General features: G+C 36.6%; 2 protein-coding genes across 3 annotated transcripts in view; one reads left to right on the forward strand and one right to left on the reverse strand.

The window, feature by feature from the left end:
* Nucleotides 1-4,317: 4,317 nt before the first annotated feature.
* Nucleotides 4,318-22,467, reverse strand: part of LOC108971265 (tyrosine-protein kinase Dnt) — a 211,201-nt gene continuing 193,051 nt past the window's right edge. Inside the window, exons 2-4 of one of the 2 annotated variants that reach the window (XM_018937224.1) lie at nt 12,182-13,313; nt 11,783-12,079; nt 4,318-4,494 (exon numbers count right to left, since the gene is read on the reverse strand). In XM_018937224.1, the coding sequence (XP_018792769.1) occupies nt 4,443-4,494; nt 11,783-12,079; nt 12,182-13,313 (1,481 nt within the window). In that variant the 3' untranslated portion in view covers nt 4,318-4,442. Of the gene's footprint in view, nt 4,495-9,744; nt 10,217-11,782; nt 12,080-12,181; nt 13,314-22,467 lie in introns of those variants that run through there. The other variant, XM_018937222.1, reaches the window with a different exon arrangement.
* Nucleotides 5,419-6,555, forward strand: LOC108971266 (cuticle protein 16.5-like). The gene is made up of 2 exons (XM_018937225.1): nt 5,419-6,082; nt 6,256-6,555. The coding sequence occupies exons 1-2, from the start codon at nt 5,460-5,462 to the stop codon at nt 6,356-6,358; spliced, it is 726 nt and encodes a 241-aa protein (XP_018792770.1). The 5' UTR covers nt 5,419-5,459; the 3' UTR covers nt 6,359-6,555.

Consider the following 22,467-nt stretch of genomic DNA (forward strand, 5'->3'; position numbering starts at 1 on the left):
GAAGCAGAAGAAGAGGAAGACCTCCACTCCATTGGAAGGACCAAGTGGAGAAGGACCAGGCTTCACTTGGAATATCTAATTGGCGCCACGTAGCGAAAAGAAGAAACGACTGGCGCGCGGTTGTTAACACGGCTATAATCGCGTAAGCGGTGACTAMGCCAATCAAGAAGAAGAAGAGGATTACTGTTTCGTGAAGATACCACGTTAAATGCGAAAGTTTTCCATACAAGCCCCTGATTCTAATCGTTCGGTTTGTATGGCAGCTATGCTATATTCAGCCGATCTGAGCAATTTCTACCGATTTAACATTATTGCTATGAACAATAACTCATACCAAATTTTGTGAAGATATATTGTCAAATAAGGAAGTTTCCTATGCAAGCATTTGATTCCGATCATTCAGTTTGTATGGCAGCTATATGCTATAGCTACTATTAAAGTGCAACCTCATTAACTTTCTGTTCCATCTTGAAACACATAGTGAAAGACATTAAATCTATTACAAACTTYATGTACATCAATACTTAAAATTAGGTCATTGGACTTCATTTTATTCAAGTTACTAACCGACATACCTGCACACTCGCGTATCAAAGCTCATTTAGTTATAGTCATGAAGAAGTCTTCATTTGCATTTCTTCATAGTTGGCCTTCATAATTAAATACATCCAAACATACTACGCACATATGTATATATGTTTAAGCTTATCGAGTTTCATTGTAAGCATTTACATATATTAAAGCGGAAGCAAAAAATCACATTTTACAATAATACGAGTAAGCAATATACATATGTATGTATGAGAATTCGCCGGAATATTTAAACAACATATGCTTTTTTTTTTATAAAAATATGCTAATTATAAAGAAAAACAATAATAAACGTTAACTTCGGTTACACTAAAGCTATAATACCCTTCACAAATCTAAACGTTTTTCATACAAGAGTYTGATTTTGATCGGTCTGTTTGAWTTACAGCTACATACATACATATATGATACAGTGGTGCGACCCAAGCAAAATAATCAGAGGATGTATCCTTACTTTCGGCAATAATCAATGCCACATTTCAGAAAGACATATTGTCAAATAAAGTTTGATTCCATGCAAGGACTTTGTTTTGATCGGTCTGTATGTATAGCAGCTGCTGTATATACTACAGTGATTCGATCTGAATAATATATTCCGAGATTGTAGTTAGACAATATTCCAAGTCATTCGTAACGATCTCTTGTYTTGTATGTATTAACTCTAGCCATTCTAAAAGAGCAGTGAGAGAATAAATAGCTATATGTGCTATATGTTCTTACCTACTTTCAAAAAGTTTATAACTTCTATTTCTTTAACTTTGAATTTATTCCACTGATTTCCCAGAAATTCAATGGGTTCAAAATATTAACCCCATTCCGAAAGAATTCTTCTAATTATTTTTCAAATTATTTTAAGTGTTCAACAAAGTGAAATACGTACAGTCAGCCTCCCATAACCGGACACTGACGGTTGTACAAATTTTGTCCGCTTATAGGAGTGGACGACTGACTTCTAAAATGGATACACACACTACTTCTTAAATAAATTAGATTTCTTGGTCATTTTATTCATTTAATTTCTGAGACGTTTCATAGTTGTAATAAATTGTATTATTTATATACGTTTGAGTTTTCAAAAATTAACTTACCGTAGTTTGTCCAACTTTCCCTCTTTCTGTTTTATAAAACAGTTTTCAAGATGATTTTCCAAATTTTTGCCGTACTGAAATACACAGACGTCGTCACTAACCAATTTTTTAATGCCGCGGAGTTGTTTTACTGCTTTAGTGTATGATTGAATTTGACCCGCATCATGGGCGCATAGTGCATTTAGGTCTTCAGTTTCTTTATCAGATAATCCCTTGTTACATTTTCGTCAATGACAAAATGTGAAATGTTTTTGAAAGTTTGTTCATTGTCAACTGTCATCTTCTTTAGTCAATATATATTGTATAACATTGCATCTGTGGTGACATTTGAAATTCTGTTTAATGCCCTGATCAAGGGCATGACAAACTGATTTTGTATTAGCAGGTAAAAATATGATTTTTGTGTCTGAGAGCCCATTTTTTATGAAATGTTACGGCCATCTCGACAGGATAGAATTTGTAGAATACTAACTGTCAAACGTATTGCTATTGCCATTGCCAAATCTGTATGTTGGCGTTTGCTAGCATGATATAATCATTTGCGCAAAGGCGTAGGGTAGGTGGGTTCGAGCCGATGTAGCGCATGCTTTGAGCTCTTGAAAATTTTATTTAAAAAAATGCCGTCGGGTAGGTAGCTGATGTAGCGCACGTTTTGTGCTCTTAAACTCCTTAAATCTTTTATGTGGAAAATAAAAAAAGAATAAWTTTTTTTTTTTTTTKTTGAATATAATATAACACAACCGTCTTAATACTCGCTCTTCTAAATTTCATATTACCGAAATGAAAATGCCGTCGGCATATGTGCAAATGGGATATGTTGCCTCTTCGAAATTTTCATAAAAATGAAAACTGCGCTGCCAAACGGTTGAAGTGACAGCTCATAGCTTACGATATATGGCAAACTAGATAGTATTCTATATCTAGTAAGCTATATGCAATGTGGAGTCTCCACAGGCTATCGGCACCGCAATGCAGGTAGCATTCTATAAATTCTCTCCTGTCGAGATGCCCCGTTAGTAGCCACTCACATAATTTCTCGAGACATCCAAGTGCTAGAGTTTGTACTCCTTATTGACCTACATTTTTTTTGGGTTTTTCCTTTATGAGAGGGTCTGACAAAATATAGCAGTTTTGATGTCTGCCTTTGACAAACCACTCAAAACACAAATTGTGTCTTATTGAGCMATCATTATTTAAGAACTATATTATTTTTGAGGTTCACTCAGAAATGTACCACGAGGCGTGTTCAAAAAATATCGGCAATTTTAAATTAAAAATTTACGCATGTTACTAACGGTTTCGTGTCGCCAGCTACTGGAGTTTCTTTAAATTTAATTTATCAAAATCTACCTGCGCTGTGCAATGTTTCAAGAAACACTGKCAGGTTTGGCAATATCGATTTTTCTTATTCTCCAGCGAATTGAAGGACAGGCCCACCTTGTTGAGAAGTGTTTCGTCGATTGAAAGCTTTCTTTAATACATGATTATCGCATGGTTCCATTCTCCTAGAACTAATTGCATCAAAACCTTTAAGTGTTATAACTTTATTAACTACAGTRTATCACTATTTACGGCACTATATAGACATGGCTTACTTTTCGAAAAAATATTATAATAAACATGCAAAAAAGTTATGCTTCATACCATTACAGCAACCAGCTGCCAGCGAATCAAAATAATAAAACCAACAAAACAAAAATAGATAATCTTGAGCTACATTTATAAATTTATAAAACTGATATTCCGTGAAATTATGAAAATTCTATAGTATGTTCATAGTACAAAGGAAAGTTGTTGCATAAAAATAAAAACAAATATTATATTTCAATTCATAGATTGGAACCACATATTGTCCAAGCCCATATCATCCAATTCGCACCAAAAATATTCGGTTATCATTGAGTGGTAGCGATTCCTATTCACAGTGACGTACGGTTTTGATCATCATGGAAGAAGTACAGGCATAAACCGTGGCAAACCGTACTTTTTTCCGGATGCAATGGTGATTCATGGAGTACGTGTTGATTACTGCCTGACTAATAAATAACGCATATTTTCCTTATTATGATTTTTCGATGAAAATCCGGATCATTTTCAAGTTGTTGCTCTGCTGAATTCAAGAACATGCGAAGATTCTGGAGGTCAAACGTCTTGATTTCTTGCGTTAACGGCAGCGAAATTCTCAACACTACGGGCAATTTTTTGTCTCACTGGCACGGGAACAATGCGTACAGTGCCTCAGGATTAAAATTTTTCCACTAGACGCTCAATTGTTGATCTGTCAGGACGATCATGACGACCATAAATTGAACGTAGCGCACTTAAGGCCTCAACTCTTTGACTCCGAATTTCTGTAGTAAATTTTAATAATTTCGACTCCTTGATGGATCGTATATCTTTCCATGATGAAATAACCAAAGTCACCGAGGAGAAATGGAAAAATATAGTGTCTTTTGCTGTCATTATTGATCTACTTTTTGAGCGTCGTTTTGAAAGAAAAAAAACCGTTACAACCGTGTACACCTAAGACTATTATACTCTGTAGTAACAAGTTGTAAGAGTATGCAAGAGAAAGATCTTTAAATGTTTTTATTATCATCATCAAAATAGTCCCAATATGACAATATGACGTGACAATGTTAATTCAGTTTCCCATAAACTCGTACTGAACTTTTTCTTTTGGTACCACTCTAGCATTGACACACTTCATACCGGTGTTTATGATAAAGTATATTAGACTCTCCAAAACATTCAGCAATATTTTCAACGATTCCATAGCCGTGATTCCATTGGGAATTCCTTCTTGAAGTCTGATCTGAAAAATATTAGTTAAGTTATGTAAAGACGTATATGAAAGAAAGAAATAAAAGAAGTTCATTTAAAATGTTCGATTTTCTAATTATTATTCACTAGGACYTGAAGTGAAGGTACGGCATTGTGCGACACTTCAGTGAAAATAAGTTCGAATATTTCTGAAGGCAGGTCGGAAATTACTATTTTCTTAAAATACGATATTATGCAAAACACAAACCCATGAGATTTAATATTTTCATATAAAGTGACTTCTTCCTCTTTCACATAGTTATACATACATATGGTACGAATTTGCTATGTGATATTGCGCTTTTGAAGAAAAAAATTATTTACGAATAAATGCAAATTTTATATTTTTGGCTCCAAATCAAGATGTAAGGTCGTTATTGACAATATATAGCGACCACCGCCTATTTTTTGAACATTAAAATAATAATTACCAGGATTTACAAATAAACAGAAAAATTTGCTCTAAAAATATTACATATTATATTATATACACCTATGTATATATAACATAAATGTATGTACGAGGGTATATAAGAATTCGTGTAAGTAAAGAAGCTCAAAAAGTGGTCAATGACTTAATTACTTGAAATTAATGTTGTTGTTAGCCGAATAATTATGAAATTTAGTTCATTGTCGTCATAAAACACTTTGGATAAGTTCAATTTGCTGGCTATACAAAATCCAACTTAAACGAAATACTCCGAAACAACGGTTGTTGCGCTGTACTTTGCGAATGCAGTTCTTCCCTCTTTACCTTTTGCTCTATTTTCTTTCAYCAGCTGCGTTAACAGTTTTCAATTTGGTGCGGTGTATGCATGTTTGTAGCTCGGCCAAAGTGTTGCAATTGCAAACGAATTAAATTTTCGCTTCGTATAAAAGCAGTATCGTATGTTCAAATCTTCAGCAGTCTAGCAGTTCTCTTGTACACTGAGGAACAAGCCAATCATTGAGTAAAACATGAATTATTTYGTCAACGTCGTTTTTTTTGCAGCTATCGCCATTATAGGCGTAGAGAGCACCATAACTGATAACTCCAAGCAAGCTATGGTGTCTTCATCATACGGCGGTGGATATGGTGGTGGCTCTTCACCATCCTACTCGGCCCCAGCTCCTGCGTCAGCGCCTTCATATGGTGGTTCTTCATCATCATCGTACTCTGCACCGGCTCCAGCGTCAGCACCCTCATATGGCAGCTCTGCTCCTTCATACTCTGCACCAGCACCTGCACCATCATATGGTAGTTCTCCATCGTACTCAGCACCTGCTCCAGCGCCGTCATATGGAAGTTCTGCACCATCATATTCTGCACCAGCAGCTCCTGCGCCATCCTACTCTGCACCAGCACCTTCACCATCCTACTCGGCACCTGCAGCTGCAGCRCCATCTTATGCGGCCCCAGCCCCAGCTGCTGTAGCATACCCTGCACCTGCACCAGCATCGGCACCATCTTATCCTGCACCACCATGCCCTAAAAACTATGTTTTTAGCTGCCAACCCTCTTTATCGCCTGTGGCTTGCAGTGCCCCAAGTAGCAGCGGTGGATACGGTTCAGCGGCCGCTTATTCCCAATATGTGCCATCGTACGTACTGCCTCCATTTGGATACCGCTATTAATCTATTCATTTAAATCAGAAATTAGCCAATTTACTCGGATTTAGCTTGTGTTCCAATATTTGATTTAATTAATCTTGTWCTAAATAAACCATTTTTAATTTTAAAGAGTACATATATTTTTTTTATTTGTCGGCAATAGACCTTCCGCAAAGCCTGCCGAACAATACGCTATGCCCAGCTACGCCCCTAAGCCCAGCTACGCTCCTAAGCCCAGCTACGCTCCTANCCAGCTACGCTCCTAAGCCCAGCTACGCTCCTACGCCCAGCTACGCTCCACCGCCCAGTTACGCTCCTAAGCCCAGCTACGCTGCTCAGTCCAGCTACACTCCTAAGCCCAGCTATGCAGCAAATACCCCTGAGAAATCATCGTGTATGGCAGTATTAGGGCAACCTCTCAAATGGTAATGAGGACAACACTACATACACACCCAATAAAGGAACCATATCTCTAACAAGGCAAGATAATATATTACAAATTGGACTTCTGTAGATTTATTGTGCTTGTATTGCTCTTTACAATGAAAATATAAATATGTATAARAAAACCAAAACTGAAGTTTTTGAATTCTCTTGTGTTGCGTGCCTTATTAGTTATGGTATGTATGCATATGGGGTAGAAACCTTTAAARAAAATCATGATTTAAATAAGTTAGTTCATCCAGGAGCTACGGTAAGGAAGTCACAAAAAATATTATAGATATGTATTAACTAAACTTTATTTGTTTATATTTTCTAGATAACATTTTAAGGAAAACTATAATTCTGTCCTGCTTCGCCCTATTTCAGTTACTCGATGYCTAATTAGATATTTGATCATTATGTTACCATATTTAGAGTAAATATCTACACTAGTTAAAAACAAATTACCACTAAACGGAACATGCAACCAAGAAATTAAAGCGATAGTAAGTTTAATCGAAGCGAAAAGCTTGATATATGTATGTACAGGATCCAGCATTCAAAGTGTAACTAATTAAAAATCCATAAATTCGGTTTAAAAATTATTCCTGTTTATCTTATTAGTACAAAATTTGTGAAAATAATCATAAATTTAGGACCAATTCACTTTTGCTCGATATGACCACCTTTTGCATTAACGGCCTTGAGACGGTCAMAAAACAAATCACAAGCTGCCCCAATGTGGCTTTCTTCAGCATCTCGAGACTGGTGTATTTTTACTTCGGACTTGCTCTTCAAAATSGCCCAGAGAGAATAATCCATTGGATTCGCATTTGGTGAATTCGAGAGCCATTGTGTGGTCGTAATGAAGTGCGGAACGTTGTTTTTCAGTCATTCTTGGTTCACTCGCGCTTTGTGAGACCGTGCTGAGTCTTGTTGAAACGTCCATTGTTTGTGACCGAAATGTTTGTTTTCCCAAGGCTTCAAAGCAGCCTCCAGAGCACTTTTATGACAATAGGTCACATTTACTTTGACGCCAGCCTCGATGAAAACAATTGGAGAGCGCCCATCTGCGGTGACAGCGGCCCAAACCATTATTTGTGGCGGGTGCTGTCTCCTGGTAGCCAACCGATGACTTAGATTCTCGTATGAACGCTCGGTCAAGTAATCTTTATCGTTTTGAGAGTTTACGAATTGCTCAATTGAAAAAATTTTTTCGTCAGAAAACACAATGTTCGAAATTTGACCGCTTTCGGACAAGCGAATCAACTGCTTCGCTCTCTTAAGTCTTACTTGTTGCTGCTTCGGTGTGAGCTCATAGCCTTTTGGAACTTGTAAGGCTTGACTTTGARCTCATTTTTCAATATGCGTCGGATGCTGCGGTCGGATATTTTCAGTTCTTTAGCCATTCGATTGGCACTTTGTCGTGGATTTCGCTCAAGTAGCTTCTTCMCTTTCGGAACCATCTCACGTGACGTTGCAGTCTTCTGATGACTGCACCGATTCTCTCGAAATTGAATTAAGATATTTGAAAAACTTTTTGCTATGTGAAACTGTTTAAATAAATGTCTGAATAATTAGTACAGAATTGTCTTACAATCTAGGTAACGCTGAGGCTGAGCTGCTTTAACGGTTTTTCAGGGTTAGACATATTTTGAACATAATGCAAAGAGGTAAATTTCATTATATACATTATATACATAAGTTAAGAGAACCACCATTATCAATATTTGTCACCAAGTTACGTTATGATAATTAAAAAATTATCATCTAGCATCTCGCAACATGTTGCTGTATAATCTAATCCTAATTGAGTTAGATATAGTTTTATAATTATACCTATTACATAAATTATCGAGATGAAGAGACGAGTTCAAATCCGGGTGACTGTTTGTCCGTCCGTCCGTCGTCCTTCTGTGCAACTTGACTAAAAATTGAGCTGTTTCTCGGCATTGTAAGATACATAATTGGTATTAYAGATGGGTGTAATCGGACCACTTCACGCCCACAAAACGACATTAAGCGAAACTTTATAAAGTGCAATAACTAAGCACCATATTACGGTAAAGAACAGTAGTTCGGCACATTAGATCGCAGTAGCTACATGCAATTGTGGGCTAAAAATTTTGAAAAAATTGGGCGCGGTCCCGCTATCTAATTGGTTTAATTTACATGTCTCCTAGACCATTAAAGCTACCACTCAGGATAAATTCTTTTAGCACCCTTACTGACACTGTAAAAATGGCTTTATGGGAGCCGGGATAAAAACTGGTCAATTGGCGCGGCGCCGCCCACATTTAGGTGAAATCACATATTTCTGGACCCGATCGACCGAGATCGACTGCTACATGATACGCTAAATGACAACTTTAGACAACACAAGATTTCAATTTACATTTATTGACATAACAAAACATAACAATATTAAATTGAAAGGATAGTGATAAATCACCAAGTGTTTGTATAGTAAATCTTTACGGTCATTTGGTCCGTTGGCTGAAAAATTGGATGGGTTGAATAATCAATCAACCGAGCAATTGAGCGAGATTGATGAGCCGATGTTTTCATTCTAAATGAAACGACTTTATTGCACAGTTYAAAATTTTAATTTATTTGTTGTATTAAATGACATAAACAACTTGCAAAAACTTTGATTTTACCATTGTAAAAATGTGTTTTTTCTTTTATCCTATTTACATATATACGTATACTGGATAATTTATTAAGCGGGTAACAAATTTTTAATTTACTTAAAATGTAAGTTTAACTTTATTTCAACGGCTGTACGTTCATACTGTTATGTAAATGTGTACATATGCATTAGTGCTTACACTACTAAAAAATTGATTTACGGCTTATTACTGTTTTCTATTTATCTCTATTTATTTGCTTAATTTATAACTTTTTTATAGAAGARCTCATAAGAATAATTATAACGACAAGTTTAAAACTGTTTATCAGTATACCCGATCGAATTAAAGAAGATTGCATAACATGAGTCTTTGATGTACAAACGAACATTTATTTCAGATATACGTATGTAACGGTAAGCTAACTAAACCTTTYTAATAAGATATTCATATATTAATATACATACGCATGTTTAAACTTATATACAAGTTTTTGTACACGTATGTATGCATAAGTATACATTTAATTATTCTAAATAATTATAAACAATATTGATTTTTGAAACACTTTTGTAATCTCTTATTTACACAATTTTTTAATAAAAAATTATGACTAACTTTAAAATATCTGTTTATGGTCTCAATATCTAAACTTTGCGCAATAATCCTAAAACTAATAAATTTTTAATAATATATATAATTTGGCAATTTGAAGTGGTTATTCAAACTAAAAACGATTCTAATGTAACACACTTAAAAATGTTAATATGTGTTTATTACTTTATTATGATTGCCTGTTTATAGATTTCGAGGAGCGCTGAGATGTTAAGTATAAATAAATACTACATATACATATATACGTTAGAGGATGTACCTATGTATGTATATGTATATAGTTTTTGAGTAAGGAAGCAATAATACAGTCTAATATTGGGGAGGGATGTGCGAAATACATCGGTTTACACGTAACGTGTCACTTGGGCGTAAAACTCCGAGAGACAGGCGTTTAGTTGAGCGAATGATGGACGCTCGCCCGGTAGAAGCGCCCAACAGTAGGCCATTATCGTGAAGCTGTGAATGGGTTAAAAAAACAACAAATATATATTATTACTATGATTATCAATGTGGGTTCATATTAATTWTAGAATTATTGAATATTAATATTGAAAATATTGTTTTAATGAAATTCTAAATAGTTTAAAATGTGTCTAGTTGAGAAAATTATATTTCAAAGGTGCTTCGTAGAGTACTGTGATGTAGAAGAAAGTTGGAGTGTACAGTTCATAGGACCAGGACCAAATACATATTTGCCTTTGTAAAAAAAAAAGACTATTCTATATGGACTAAAAACCTCATGTATAAACAAAACGTTTTTTTCGTCGCCTATCATATGATGACTGTAAGTATCAAAGAGAATACGTATCAACTTCAATTGAATACCTTTAGCTCTGAACAAGATATATTAAGTTTGCTACGAATTTTGCAACACTCATGAATGAAGTGTGGGACACGTATATAAATATCATACATATATGTACATTCGTGGCCACGCAAAGCTTACCACTACACTGTCTTAAACTTTGTTTAGGTATCTTTTTTTTTTGTTCGGCATTTTTTCTTCAATTTTGTTTTTGTTAAGAAGAAGTAAACTAAATTATATTATCTAATTATAATTATAGTTTCTAATTTWTTACGTTTAATGAGTAAAACACAAACTAGCTTTTATGTGCTTATACAAAAGCGGCCGATTTTATAGTTTTTAAAGTAATATTGCGTTTAGTCGCTGTTTAATAAAAATAAAAATAAAAATAATAAAAAAATATTAATTCCAATACAGTGTAAATGAAATTAAATTAAAAATAGAATTTTTTCATGGCTTTTCGGTCTCTTCCATTTGAGCTCACTTTGTAAGGCTCACTAACTTTGTTATGATTTTGTCTATAGCTCAATGTGTTTTGTGTTTAATTTTTAATATTTTTTTTATGTTATTAACTTATTTCTAAATAAAAATTTTTATGTTGGAAAAGGACCGCYATAAAAAGTTGTCAAATATGCATAACATTTGAAAATTTTTAGTGGTAAGCTTTTCGTGGCCACGAGGGTACATTCATATGTATATGAAATGATCTGTTAAAATCACCACCATACGCCAATCGTTTCCGCTTTTCGCTATTTGGCGCCAACTCGACAAACATAACCTTTATCTATCCAGACAACATAACCTAGCCAGCACAGCCGCTGTATCTTAATACACTGAACAATGTCAGTGTCATCGTATATCTCGTACAGCTCATCGTTCTCCGGTGCTCGTGTTGCCAATKCGCAAAAGACCATAAATATTTCGCAAAACCTTCCTCTCGAACACTCCTACGACCCCCTTATCAGATGATGTCATTGTCCGCACCATAAAGCAGAATGGGAATTGTGAGAGACTTGTAGTGTTTGGAAATTGTCGAGAGAGGACTTTAATTTTCAGTTGTCTACTCAGTCCAAAGTAGCACCTGTTAGCAAGAGTAATTGAGCGTTGGATTTCAAGGCTGATAATGTTGTTTTCATATACATATTTGTCATATTGCAACGATAAMATATTATCTCTTTATATCTTAATGATAAATAAATTAAACAAAATAAACTTACAGTTCGTCCGGGCAATTGAACGGCTGCGCTAATCGATAACCATCTTTCAGATAATGTTCCATTTCGAAGGGATCGACCTCCGAATATGGTTGCTTGGCATAAGTGCATAGCTCCCACATAAGTACGCCGAATGCCCACGAATCGCTCGCTTCCGAAAACTGTTTGTGTTGTAAAGCTTCCAAAGAAAGCCATTTCACTGGACGGTTTTCACTGTCACCTAAGCAGTTGTAGTCGCAAGCAAAGAGATCGCGGGACAGAGAACTATCCGAGAGTTTGACAAGCAATTGATCATCAATACTGTAAGTAAATATGTAATATTAACTTTATATTATGGCAACTATTATCAACGAAAACTGATTCAACTAACGAAGTGAAATATTTTGCTACAATAATACTTACACACAGTTTCGGGTTGCTATATCCTTATGTACAACGCCATGACTATGCAAGTGAACCAGAGCTTGGGCCAACTGTGTGGACATCATTACTATTTGTACGGTGGTTATGGTTCGTGCGCAAGATGGATCAAGGAGGAAGAGTTTCAGATTACGAGTAGTGTTCGGTGCAGAATATAGAACAAAAGGCGTCGTATGATCTTCAATGGAAACGCCCAAAACCGAAAGAATGCCCTGATGAGAAGCACCATACAGAGACATGCCTTCTTGCAGCAGTAAAGACACTTGCATTTGGCTGGCATGCTGCGCCACCGTTTTCACCAGCACATCCTGATTGTCATTATATGTTCCTCGATAGACGCGTCCAAATGTGCCCTCTTGCAGCARACTGGAGAGACGCACGCGACATCGTTCCACTGTCAACTCCGATATACGCCTGTGTAGCTCTTCCGGGTGTTGSGGTTCTATTTGTACTTTGCGTGGCAGAGAGCTTTGTATCGGTGCAATTATAGATGGGTGGCCATTGTAGGTGGCAGACTGCTGACATGAAGCAAGCGTATTAAGACGCTGAAAGCTTGATGTGCGCATCGGTTGACCATTATTTTGACGCTTTGCTGAGCGTCGCACACAGTAAGCGGTTAAGAGCAGTACTATGACGAGCGCTAACGCTAAAGAGCTACCCACAATGATGGTCAGCATACCTGTTGGTGGTGGTACAGCAGTTTCTAGCAGCACCGGTCCATGCACCGTATTATCTTCCTCTGGCTCGACAAGCAAACACATTTTTTTGCGTCTAAATACCAAATGAGTCACATTATTAAGAGCTCGATTGAGTATAACCTCTAAGGAAATCGAGACGTCCACTTCGGAAGCACGAATACCTGAGCATTTTAGACCGATCGTAAACGTTTGTACGCTAGTTGGTATCTCACCGATTTGTGGTATAACCATTAAGGGTCTTGGCAAGACCTCCGGTTCTGATGTAATTACATTAATGCTATACGGTAGCGGTCGACCGGCTAAACTTTGCCAGGTGAAAGTGATGTCACGTATATTCGCGGGCACTGGTACAACAAAATTAAGCGCGTAATTATTGACGTGGCCTTCGCGAACATAGTACACTTCGGCAGAGACACCTAGAAGATAAGAAAAAYATTTTCTGTTACTATTGTAAGTATTGGCAAGAGAGGTGGTGTTTGAGTATATATTAATGCATACGTATTAAAGGTAACCAAATAAAACTCTGTACATTAAAATTGTAGTGTAGGCACGCAAAAATGGAATATTTGTATACTAAGACTGTATGTTAAGAGTAAAKTTAGGTAAAGAGGTCGATCGTAACAGAGATCTCACTTGCACAACTCTGAACGCCGTTCGGTTATGGTATCTAAAAATTATGTAATTTGATGGATACATCTTACACCAGAAAATTATCRGTTGGTCATCTCGTTCCTATATACAGGGAGGCTGATAAAAGCCGCTACCAAAAAAAAAATTAAATAACTTTTTTTCTATTTAATGAATCTGGTTAATTTAATTTTTTTTTATTTTGCACCATAATGAGACTTGTAAACAATTTTGCCGAGCATGGGRCAGTCAACAGAAGACGGAGGAAACAATCGCTGCTGTAGCTGCTGCCATACAAAACAATCCACGTGTTTCGACAAGAAGCTTATCTGCTCAAATATGGCAAACAAGAATTCTACAAAGCAAAACCAACATTTTGAATGAACTAAGGCAATCCATTGGAGAAACAATTGCGGCTATTCCTGTCTCAACTCTCCAAGCATTTAAATTCCATTATTTTTAAAACTAATTAAGCTATATTTAATAAAATTGAATGAGCTTTAACATGAATAAAAGAAAAATGAATTCCATACACTGAAAAAAAAAAAATTATTTGAGTTTCTTAATGTAACAAAATTCATCAGCCACCCTGTATGTGGGTATGAGAAAGTTTCGAGTATTAGTATTTGGGATAATAATAACAGTAAAAACTAAAAAACATCAATTTAATGGAAAGTGAGACTTGTACTCGAAAGTTTACATATTTCCTCCTTCACACCTAAAAGTGTATACTTGTAAATAAAATTATGGAACGTAGCCCTTTCTTGGCCGGACACAGCGCGTGCCTTTAGCATTTCAAATGCTACAAAAATACTTACTATATATTCCTGTCGCATCGACACCACTCCCACCGATATTGTTGATATACGAACACCACTAAAGCAAGTAGAAGCGTTGCAAAGCAAGAAATTATGACGATTTGCCAACATAAATGCGCTCAAACGGAGATTCTTTTATCACTCATTCTTTTTTGGTGACACTCAGTGCGACATGAGCGTCTAGAGTCCGGCAACTCGAGTCGAGTTTTCTTTCAATCCWTTTCGTAAAATTTTCACAAATGTTTATGCGTTTCGGCTACGCGGCCCTGAAAAGTGTATTTCTTACAACGTAAGCGCATGGGCAAACTTTCAATTTCATTTCCAAAACGTTGCTCCGCTCGTACTGTAGCTTTATGTATATTATAAACTTTTCTTGTGATCTCTTCATCYGTTGCACAATTTTGAAGAAATGTAACCAAACAATTCATATTCTTGCAACCGGAGGCACTTTACGTGTTGGCAATACGTTATTTTAACAATTAAAGAATTCAACATGACAAATCAAATTTTTATCTTATTAACTTACATTATAGAACATAGACTAAATAAGTTTTATAACTATGCTTTACTTTTCCGTCAGCTAAAATCATACTAAAAACATCCTTCAAAGATATATACGTGTTATAAACTCAACTGAAGACTCTAAATTTAAAATATTGAGATGATGTGAAARCGCCAMCCAGATAATAAATATTCATTTCATWAGGGATATGAAGTATGGGCTCATCCAGATCCATTCCATTCATATTAAGAACTAAATTACATAACTTGAAGAAAGCTTGTGTTCTTAATTTCACCAAAATTTTACACATTTTTGCAACCGAAACGGTTTAAAGATTGTGGGTGAAAATGGAATATTAAATACAAGTAATATAAATTATTTCAGTTCTCKATAAGTGAGTTTAAACATAGAACTACTATTTATGTATTAAAACGTTGGACACCAGAGGTAGACATTTAATAGTTTTGACTATCTTGGAACYAGCATTAACACCAACAACAACATTAGACAATTGAGAAGTAAAGATGAATCGACGTTACGAGTTTTCGAGAGAAAGGTTCTGGGGAAGATTTATGGTCCTTTGCATATTGGCAATGGTGAATACCACAGTCGATGGAACGATGAGCTTTATGAGATATACGACGACATTGATATGGTTCAGSGAATTTAGAGACAACGGCTTCACTGGCTGGGTTATGTCATCCGGGTGGAAGAAAGCATTCGGAACGGATCTCGCCAAAAACGAACAAATTTACGAATCTCCTTTAACTATTAGTCTAAGCATTTTTATGACTTTTTATATTATTTTTTGCTTATTCATTGAATTCTTTGAAAATATCTTTCCTCACCACTTTTTATTGTACAATAAGCAAAAAGTATAAACATACACACTTCTTATGTAAACGTGCTTATAATTATGTGTTATGGTAAGCGAATAATAAGGTTATGATGGCATTAAAGAGTTTAGCAAAAGCCCGACAAGCTTCACTTCGGCACATGTTATAATGGAGAAATCTCAGGAAGTARCAACAACAAGCAAACAGGTTGGATTGCGATGAGAGTGAATTGAGAGGAGATTGGAGAGGGGTCAACGAAGCACAATCGATATCCTTATCTACTGCAACCACGTCAGACGCACTACATATTACCACTTTCGTACGTACATAAGTATGTCACACTGATATAATATATGGAAATGTGTATAAATGTACACATGCAAATCTACATATGTAAGTGTACAATATGCCAGCAACGATGTATGTATGATATGAAGGCAATAGTACCGTTACTATGTAAATGATAGGCACTTACTCATGTACATCCTTTAGTGTGCGCTCAAGTGATTGCGAGTGTGAAAGTCTGTGCTTTGGTCAATGTTAAAAGCGTAATTGCGGTTGATAGTGAGGCGCCTARTGAGTGGGTTGATGGCTAACGACACGCTCGAAAGCGTGCACACACAAGCACACATATGTGTATAGATTACGACGCTTGGTTGAGGAATGGAAGGAATGCCGTGAAAGCCTTCAGTTGGGTGCTTATAAGAAAATATTGACAAAGCAATTTTGTAACAGAACAATTAAGCACTTAAGCATTAATGGCAACGAATGAGGATTGCCGGCGACTGCGAGTATGAAGACGGTCAAGTGTTGCATGTTGTATGCGTGAGTGTCCGATAGCTGCAAGCAAGTAGCTGAAGCTGAAATTAACAATTGTGAGAAACACTTCATGCAGCCAATAAAGTTACTTAATGGCTAAGTGTGAATAAGGCTAATAGGAAAATTAATGTGTCCGACTTAAGGCTGGAAGAAAAATAAGGACGAAGCAGTTGGCACTTGAAAAAAATGCTGACTGCTTCTCACACAGACTTAACTTAAAATTAATAAGTAACATAGGCAARTGTACCCTTTTTTGCTACGAAGTCACAGCGAAAATCGTCAAGGGTATAAAGAAACAATTAAAGGACGTGTGCCCCAAAAAGGAAGGAAAAAACTGAAAGCGCTTTTGAGGAATCAAGAGAGTGCGGTTACAGCCGAAATACATAAAGTAAAAATGATTTTAAGCCAAAGGAAAAGAAAAMACAGGGGGGAGAGACGACAAAGGCGCATGAATATAAAGACACCAAACGGCTACAAGAAAAKGCGAAATRTACTGAAAGTAAAGTGAATAAGATTAAACGATAAAGACGAAAATGATGTAGCTCTTTACCATTTAAATGAATTTGAAAAACAGGTGAGAATGAAATGAAATGAGCGGTACTGGTAGGATCGACGTAAATAAAACTAAGCACAAATTATTATTTATTTGTCCCACAGCGTCTATGTAGTTTAAAAATTATTTTTGATGAAGAATTTAAGCAAAGCTTTTAATTGTATAGTTTTGTTTACAAAATTGAAGAAAACATAATATCGAACTTCAATACTTCCTCGCTAAAGTACAAAATGTGGAAAATCAATTATACCCGAACCTATATTATGAAGTTCTCACAACGCTAACATTRTATCGCTATATCTTTCTTTCGTCAAAAAAAAAAGTCTTCGAGCAGAAAATTAATTTGCATTCAGAAAACCTTGAGAAAATGACAGAAAATCCTGTACCGCTGAAAGTTGTACTATATAYATTCTACAGAATTAGTATTTTATGCTCATCATTATGCCACTTTTCATATCATTCAATGTTTTTAAGGATGAAGCCAGATTAACGCATAAGTTTACAATTAATATAGTTTTACTAGTTCTTCCGCTCTCGCATTATGTTGAATTCCGGGTGACTTTTTGTACGTCGGTCCGTTTGAGCAAGCGATAGATTGAGTAAAAATTGATATATAGTATCTTCATGAAACTTCGTACACATATTGTAAACATAAGAAGGTTGGCATTTCATAWGGAGTCGGACCCCCTTTGGATATAGGAGGTATATATCTAAATCAATAAAATTTTAAAGACAACATGAAAAAGCATCATGGAAGGCGGTATAAAGTTAAATAATGGATATGGCACAGTACACCTTTAGTTAAAATCCTATATGTCAGAAATACTCTACTAGTGGATCCGATACATCCGACTACAACCACTCCTACTTTCCATATATCACATATTTTATACGATCTATCACTTTACATAATACTAATTAAGCATTCATGAAGTTATTGAAGTAAATAGTAAATAGTAAAGCRCGAATAGTGGCTTTGAAGTGCTATRCTATGTAATACTCGCTTTTGATGGCTCTTCCTTTTTCAACGTAGTCAATAAAAATTTTTCCTGCGCATCCCCAAATGCCGTTAACCTTGCCAGCCGAATGCTGTGTTTTTCACGCTTTTAAGCGGGTTCATCGTRTGCTGTCCATTCGAATGACTGTCGATTGCACTTCTGCGTGAAATGAGGGAGCCATGTTTCATTCATTGTCGCATATCGGGCGTATTACGCCTTAACATTAACTTGTGAATGATATGATGTATACGTTTGGTTAACATCTTTACAGTGCCTGCTTTCTCGGACAATATAACTTTATGGTTATTTAAAATTATTTTGTGGATTTTATTGATGTYTTCGTCGATAGTAACAACCTGTGGCCGTCCCCTGCGTTCACCGTCTTCAGTGCTTATATCACCTCGGCTAAACTTAGCACACCAATTCTTGATGGTTGATTTTCTTGGGACACTWTCAKAATACTTGTCATCAAGCMAAGTTTTTGTTTCAACTSTATTTTTGCCCTTCATAAAGCATATTATAYCAACATGCGAAATTCCTTTTCACGCATCTTTTCACAATAAAAAAAGCTGCTCCCTCAAAATGGTATAATTAACAAACTAATTATTCGACAGCSGTGAAATTTATAAACGAAGGTTAGGGCTAACTAAAAATCATACAAAATGAATGAGCAATCTATGTATCAGACTGGGGACTGCTATATTAGACTAGAGGCTTGTCAGTTCCCCGCTTTTTTATTTTCATCCAAAGTTTTGAGGTGTTTGCAACAAACCAAAATTAGAGATTATAARGAGGGTAAATTTGAGAAAAGATAAACAAAAAAAATAAATTCATATATTTGTAAAGTATATTAATAATCCAATAACCTTTCCTCCTTGTCAGGTTGAATTAAATCTCAGTTGACAAATTTTGCGGTAAAATAAAGTAATATGGATATRCCATACATATATAATTATTAACTTGTGTCTAATATCACTTTTYATGGTGTATATATTTTGAATCTCATATAATTTTCGTCCGAATGAAACTCCTRACATGGTAATTTAGTTTGGGGACCACTTGCTATAACTTGTATCTTTCTTCATTCTTAGGTCATTTGGAAGTATAGAAATTTGGCTGTTGTGGAAGCCTGTTAAAAAATATACCTGTTCTCTTTTCGATGTCAAGAATTTATCTTAATCTAAAGCCGAAATTGATTAACACATATCTATTTGAAAGCAAAAATATCAAAATTGTAACAAATCTCAATATGACCAAGTCCATTTGCATCTAGATCGACGCGAAGTACACCGTCAGGTGTGTAGTGGTGTCGGGTGCGTAGTGGTGTCAWCGCTGACAAGCTTATGTCTTGCTGCTTAACGCCTCAGCTCTCTGTATTCGGGCTGACAAAAATKTGCACTCCACCCATATTGCCGCAATGACAAAGTTGCTCCCTTTTTGTCACCTGAGCTGAGATGACAACGAAAGACAAGGAGCGGCTCAACTGAGAAGCCATAGAAGCCATCGCACTTAATAAAGGAACGTAATTTCCGCAATACACGTTCAGAGGCAGTGCTGATGGGGTAAAGCGCGCCAACTGGTTCTTCTACCGTTTGCATTTTCCCTTATTACTTTCTTACCCTACCTTCCAATACTCCGCAGCTAAGACGTATATTACATTTTTAATCCGATTTAATCCTATATTGTCACCTTCGAAAATGTGCGAGCCGATTCTGGCTGGAAAACTGCTAAATTCAAAGCAGTGCGGCGGACTGTGAGTAACGGAAAGCGCGTATCATAGCAATTCGAAAAGAAGAGAAACCAACGCAGCAAGGCAAATAGTAATAGCAGTCATGGAAGCGCAGAAGCGGAAGTATAGATGGGGTAAGTTTCGTTATAACCAAAAATGCCACAATGATGATGAGTAAACGAAGAAAAGATCTCAAAATCTTTTTGCACATTTCGCAAATTTACACCTATGCCACCACTTTCAACTGGAGCACATCACAATTACAACAACAATAAAAGCAAGAACCAACAACACAATCAAACAAGCAAAGGTGGGCATAGAAGCCAATGCTTTGCGTTTGCTCACTGTGTTGCTTGGCGGGAGCGAAAGGTAAAAAGATAGCATCATCATCTGCGTAAAATCAAAAACAGTATTGAGGGCTATGGTGACGGTGGTGAAGGAGGAGTGCAAGTCACACACTTAAGAAGTTTTCGACATTACTAACAGCATTACTTTTGATGTCAACAGCATTTGCATTGGCGCGACTGACACATCCTGCGACAAGCATGTGTGCATTATTACAACTGGGGCATAGAGAATTCAAACCCTACCACCTAGGACACTAGAAAGAGGGTCAAAGGGTATACGGTGGCAAAGGAGGAAAATTAATCATATAACATTGTTGTGTGTAGTGCTCTTTAATCTCCAAAGTATAAGATAGTTGATTCTTGAGTCAGGGTGATAGAATCGATCTGTAGTTTAGAACTAAATTTAGTATAATACTTACTAAGAAGCGACCACTATTATTGACTGCTATTAATAAATTTTTTAATACAAAAGAAACTTGAGAACCGACCAAAATGCACTTAAACCTTTATTAAACAATCAAAACTCTCATGACAGACATAAGCATTACTATATTATCTTTTCTACAAATTATTTCTTACATTCAGCTCAGTCGAGGGATCGATTTGTTAGTTTTTCGCACTGTGGAATTCTTGCTTTATTATAATTCAAACATATATTTAGAGGCTGCTTTGTTCTTTACTCTGCTATAATCGAGTAAGCGGTATCTACGCCAGTAAAGRAGCAGAAAAATATTTAGTTTTTAACCCCTACATTCGTCTCACCAATCTGCAAGGGCGATTTTTTATACCCTTCCAACATATAGCTACAGTGTATAATACTTTTGATCACTTAGCGGTTATTTCTAATACCTAGAACTATTTGAGATAGATATAGGGTTACATATATATACATTTATAAATTATCAARATGACGAAACGAGCTGAATACAGGAGACTATCTATCTGTGGAAGAWGTAACCGCCTCTTAATATATTTTATATATACATATATCTCCCAAATTATTTAAGTTATATCACCCAATTTCCCAGACCGTTCGGTTCGTAACGGTTTTTTTTTTAAATACTAAAAGTGCGATAAATCAATAAGTAAACACACCAAATGCATTAAATTTTACACCCAGGAGGGTATGACCCAGCTTAATAACAGTTGGTGACAAAAAAATTGCCAAATTTACGTACATATCCTACTAGAGAAATTTCAACCAAATTTTAYACATGACAAAACTTTGAAATATATAAAAGTATGTTACAGTGGAGGATGGAGTCATGCGTAGAAGTTCACGCAAGTGAGGAAAGTTTTCTGATCGCCATTCACTTGGGAGTGGCCAGAAACGATTYTTTTACATATGACTCAAGCAGCTCATGACTTCCGGYCCTTGACCAAGTATCCTCTGGGTAGCCTAACAACATCCGTTTGAAGGTGATCTAAAGTGAGAAGGCGAAACATTCCCTGCATAGGGTTGTGCGCTGGGTTTGGGAYGCGCCACGTAAAAAAMCCACCCCAATTACAACGCAACAACAGCCTCGGATGAGACACCCCACTTTTGATGACGACCATGGCAAACGAAATAAGGAYAACGAATTGAGGGCATGCACCTGGAATGTCCTGTCCCTTAATTGGGAAGCTGCCGCTGCCCAGCTGGTTGATGTCCTCGAAAAAATAAAGGCTGACATCACCGCCGTSCAAGAAATGCGATGGACGGGACAAGGACAGAGACGAGTAGGTCCTTGTGGCATTTACTACAGAGGCCATATAAAGGAGCGCAAGTTTGGTGTAGGATTCGTGGTGGGAGAGAGACTCCGTCGCCAAGTACTATCGCTCACCCCGGTGAATGAACGTCTAGCCACAATCCGCATCAAAGCGGGGTTTTCCAACATATCGCTGATTTGCGCCCACGCCCCGACGGAAGAGAAGGACGATGTGACCAAAGATGCCTTTTATGAGTGCTTGGAAAGCACATATGAGAGCTGCCCCCGCCACGATGTCAAAATCTTGCTTGGCGACTTTAACGCAAGGGTGGGCAAAGAAGGTATCTTTAGCACTACGGCCGGTAAATTCAGAATCCACGAGGAAACATCCCCAAATGGGTTGAGGCTGATCGACTTCGCCAGGGCCCGAATAGATTTCAGCATAAGAAGATTCATCAAGCTACCTGGCTGTCTCCGGATCGAAAAACCACCAACCAGATGTTTTAGATGTGCGTGCACTGCGAGGTCCTAACATCGACTCGGACCACTATCTTATTGCAGCGAAGATTCGCACGCGCCTCTGTGCAGCAAAAAACGCACGCCATCAAACGCAAGGAAGGTTCGACGTCGAGAAGCTGCAATCACAACAGACA

Source organism: Bactrocera latifrons, unplaced genomic scaffold (assembly GCF_001853355.1).
Source record: "Bactrocera latifrons isolate USDA-ARS-PBARC rearing strain unplaced genomic scaffold, ASM185335v1 scaffold_332, whole genome shotgun sequence".
Lineage (NCBI taxonomy): Eukaryota > Metazoa > Arthropoda > Insecta > Diptera > Tephritidae > Bactrocera > Bactrocera latifrons.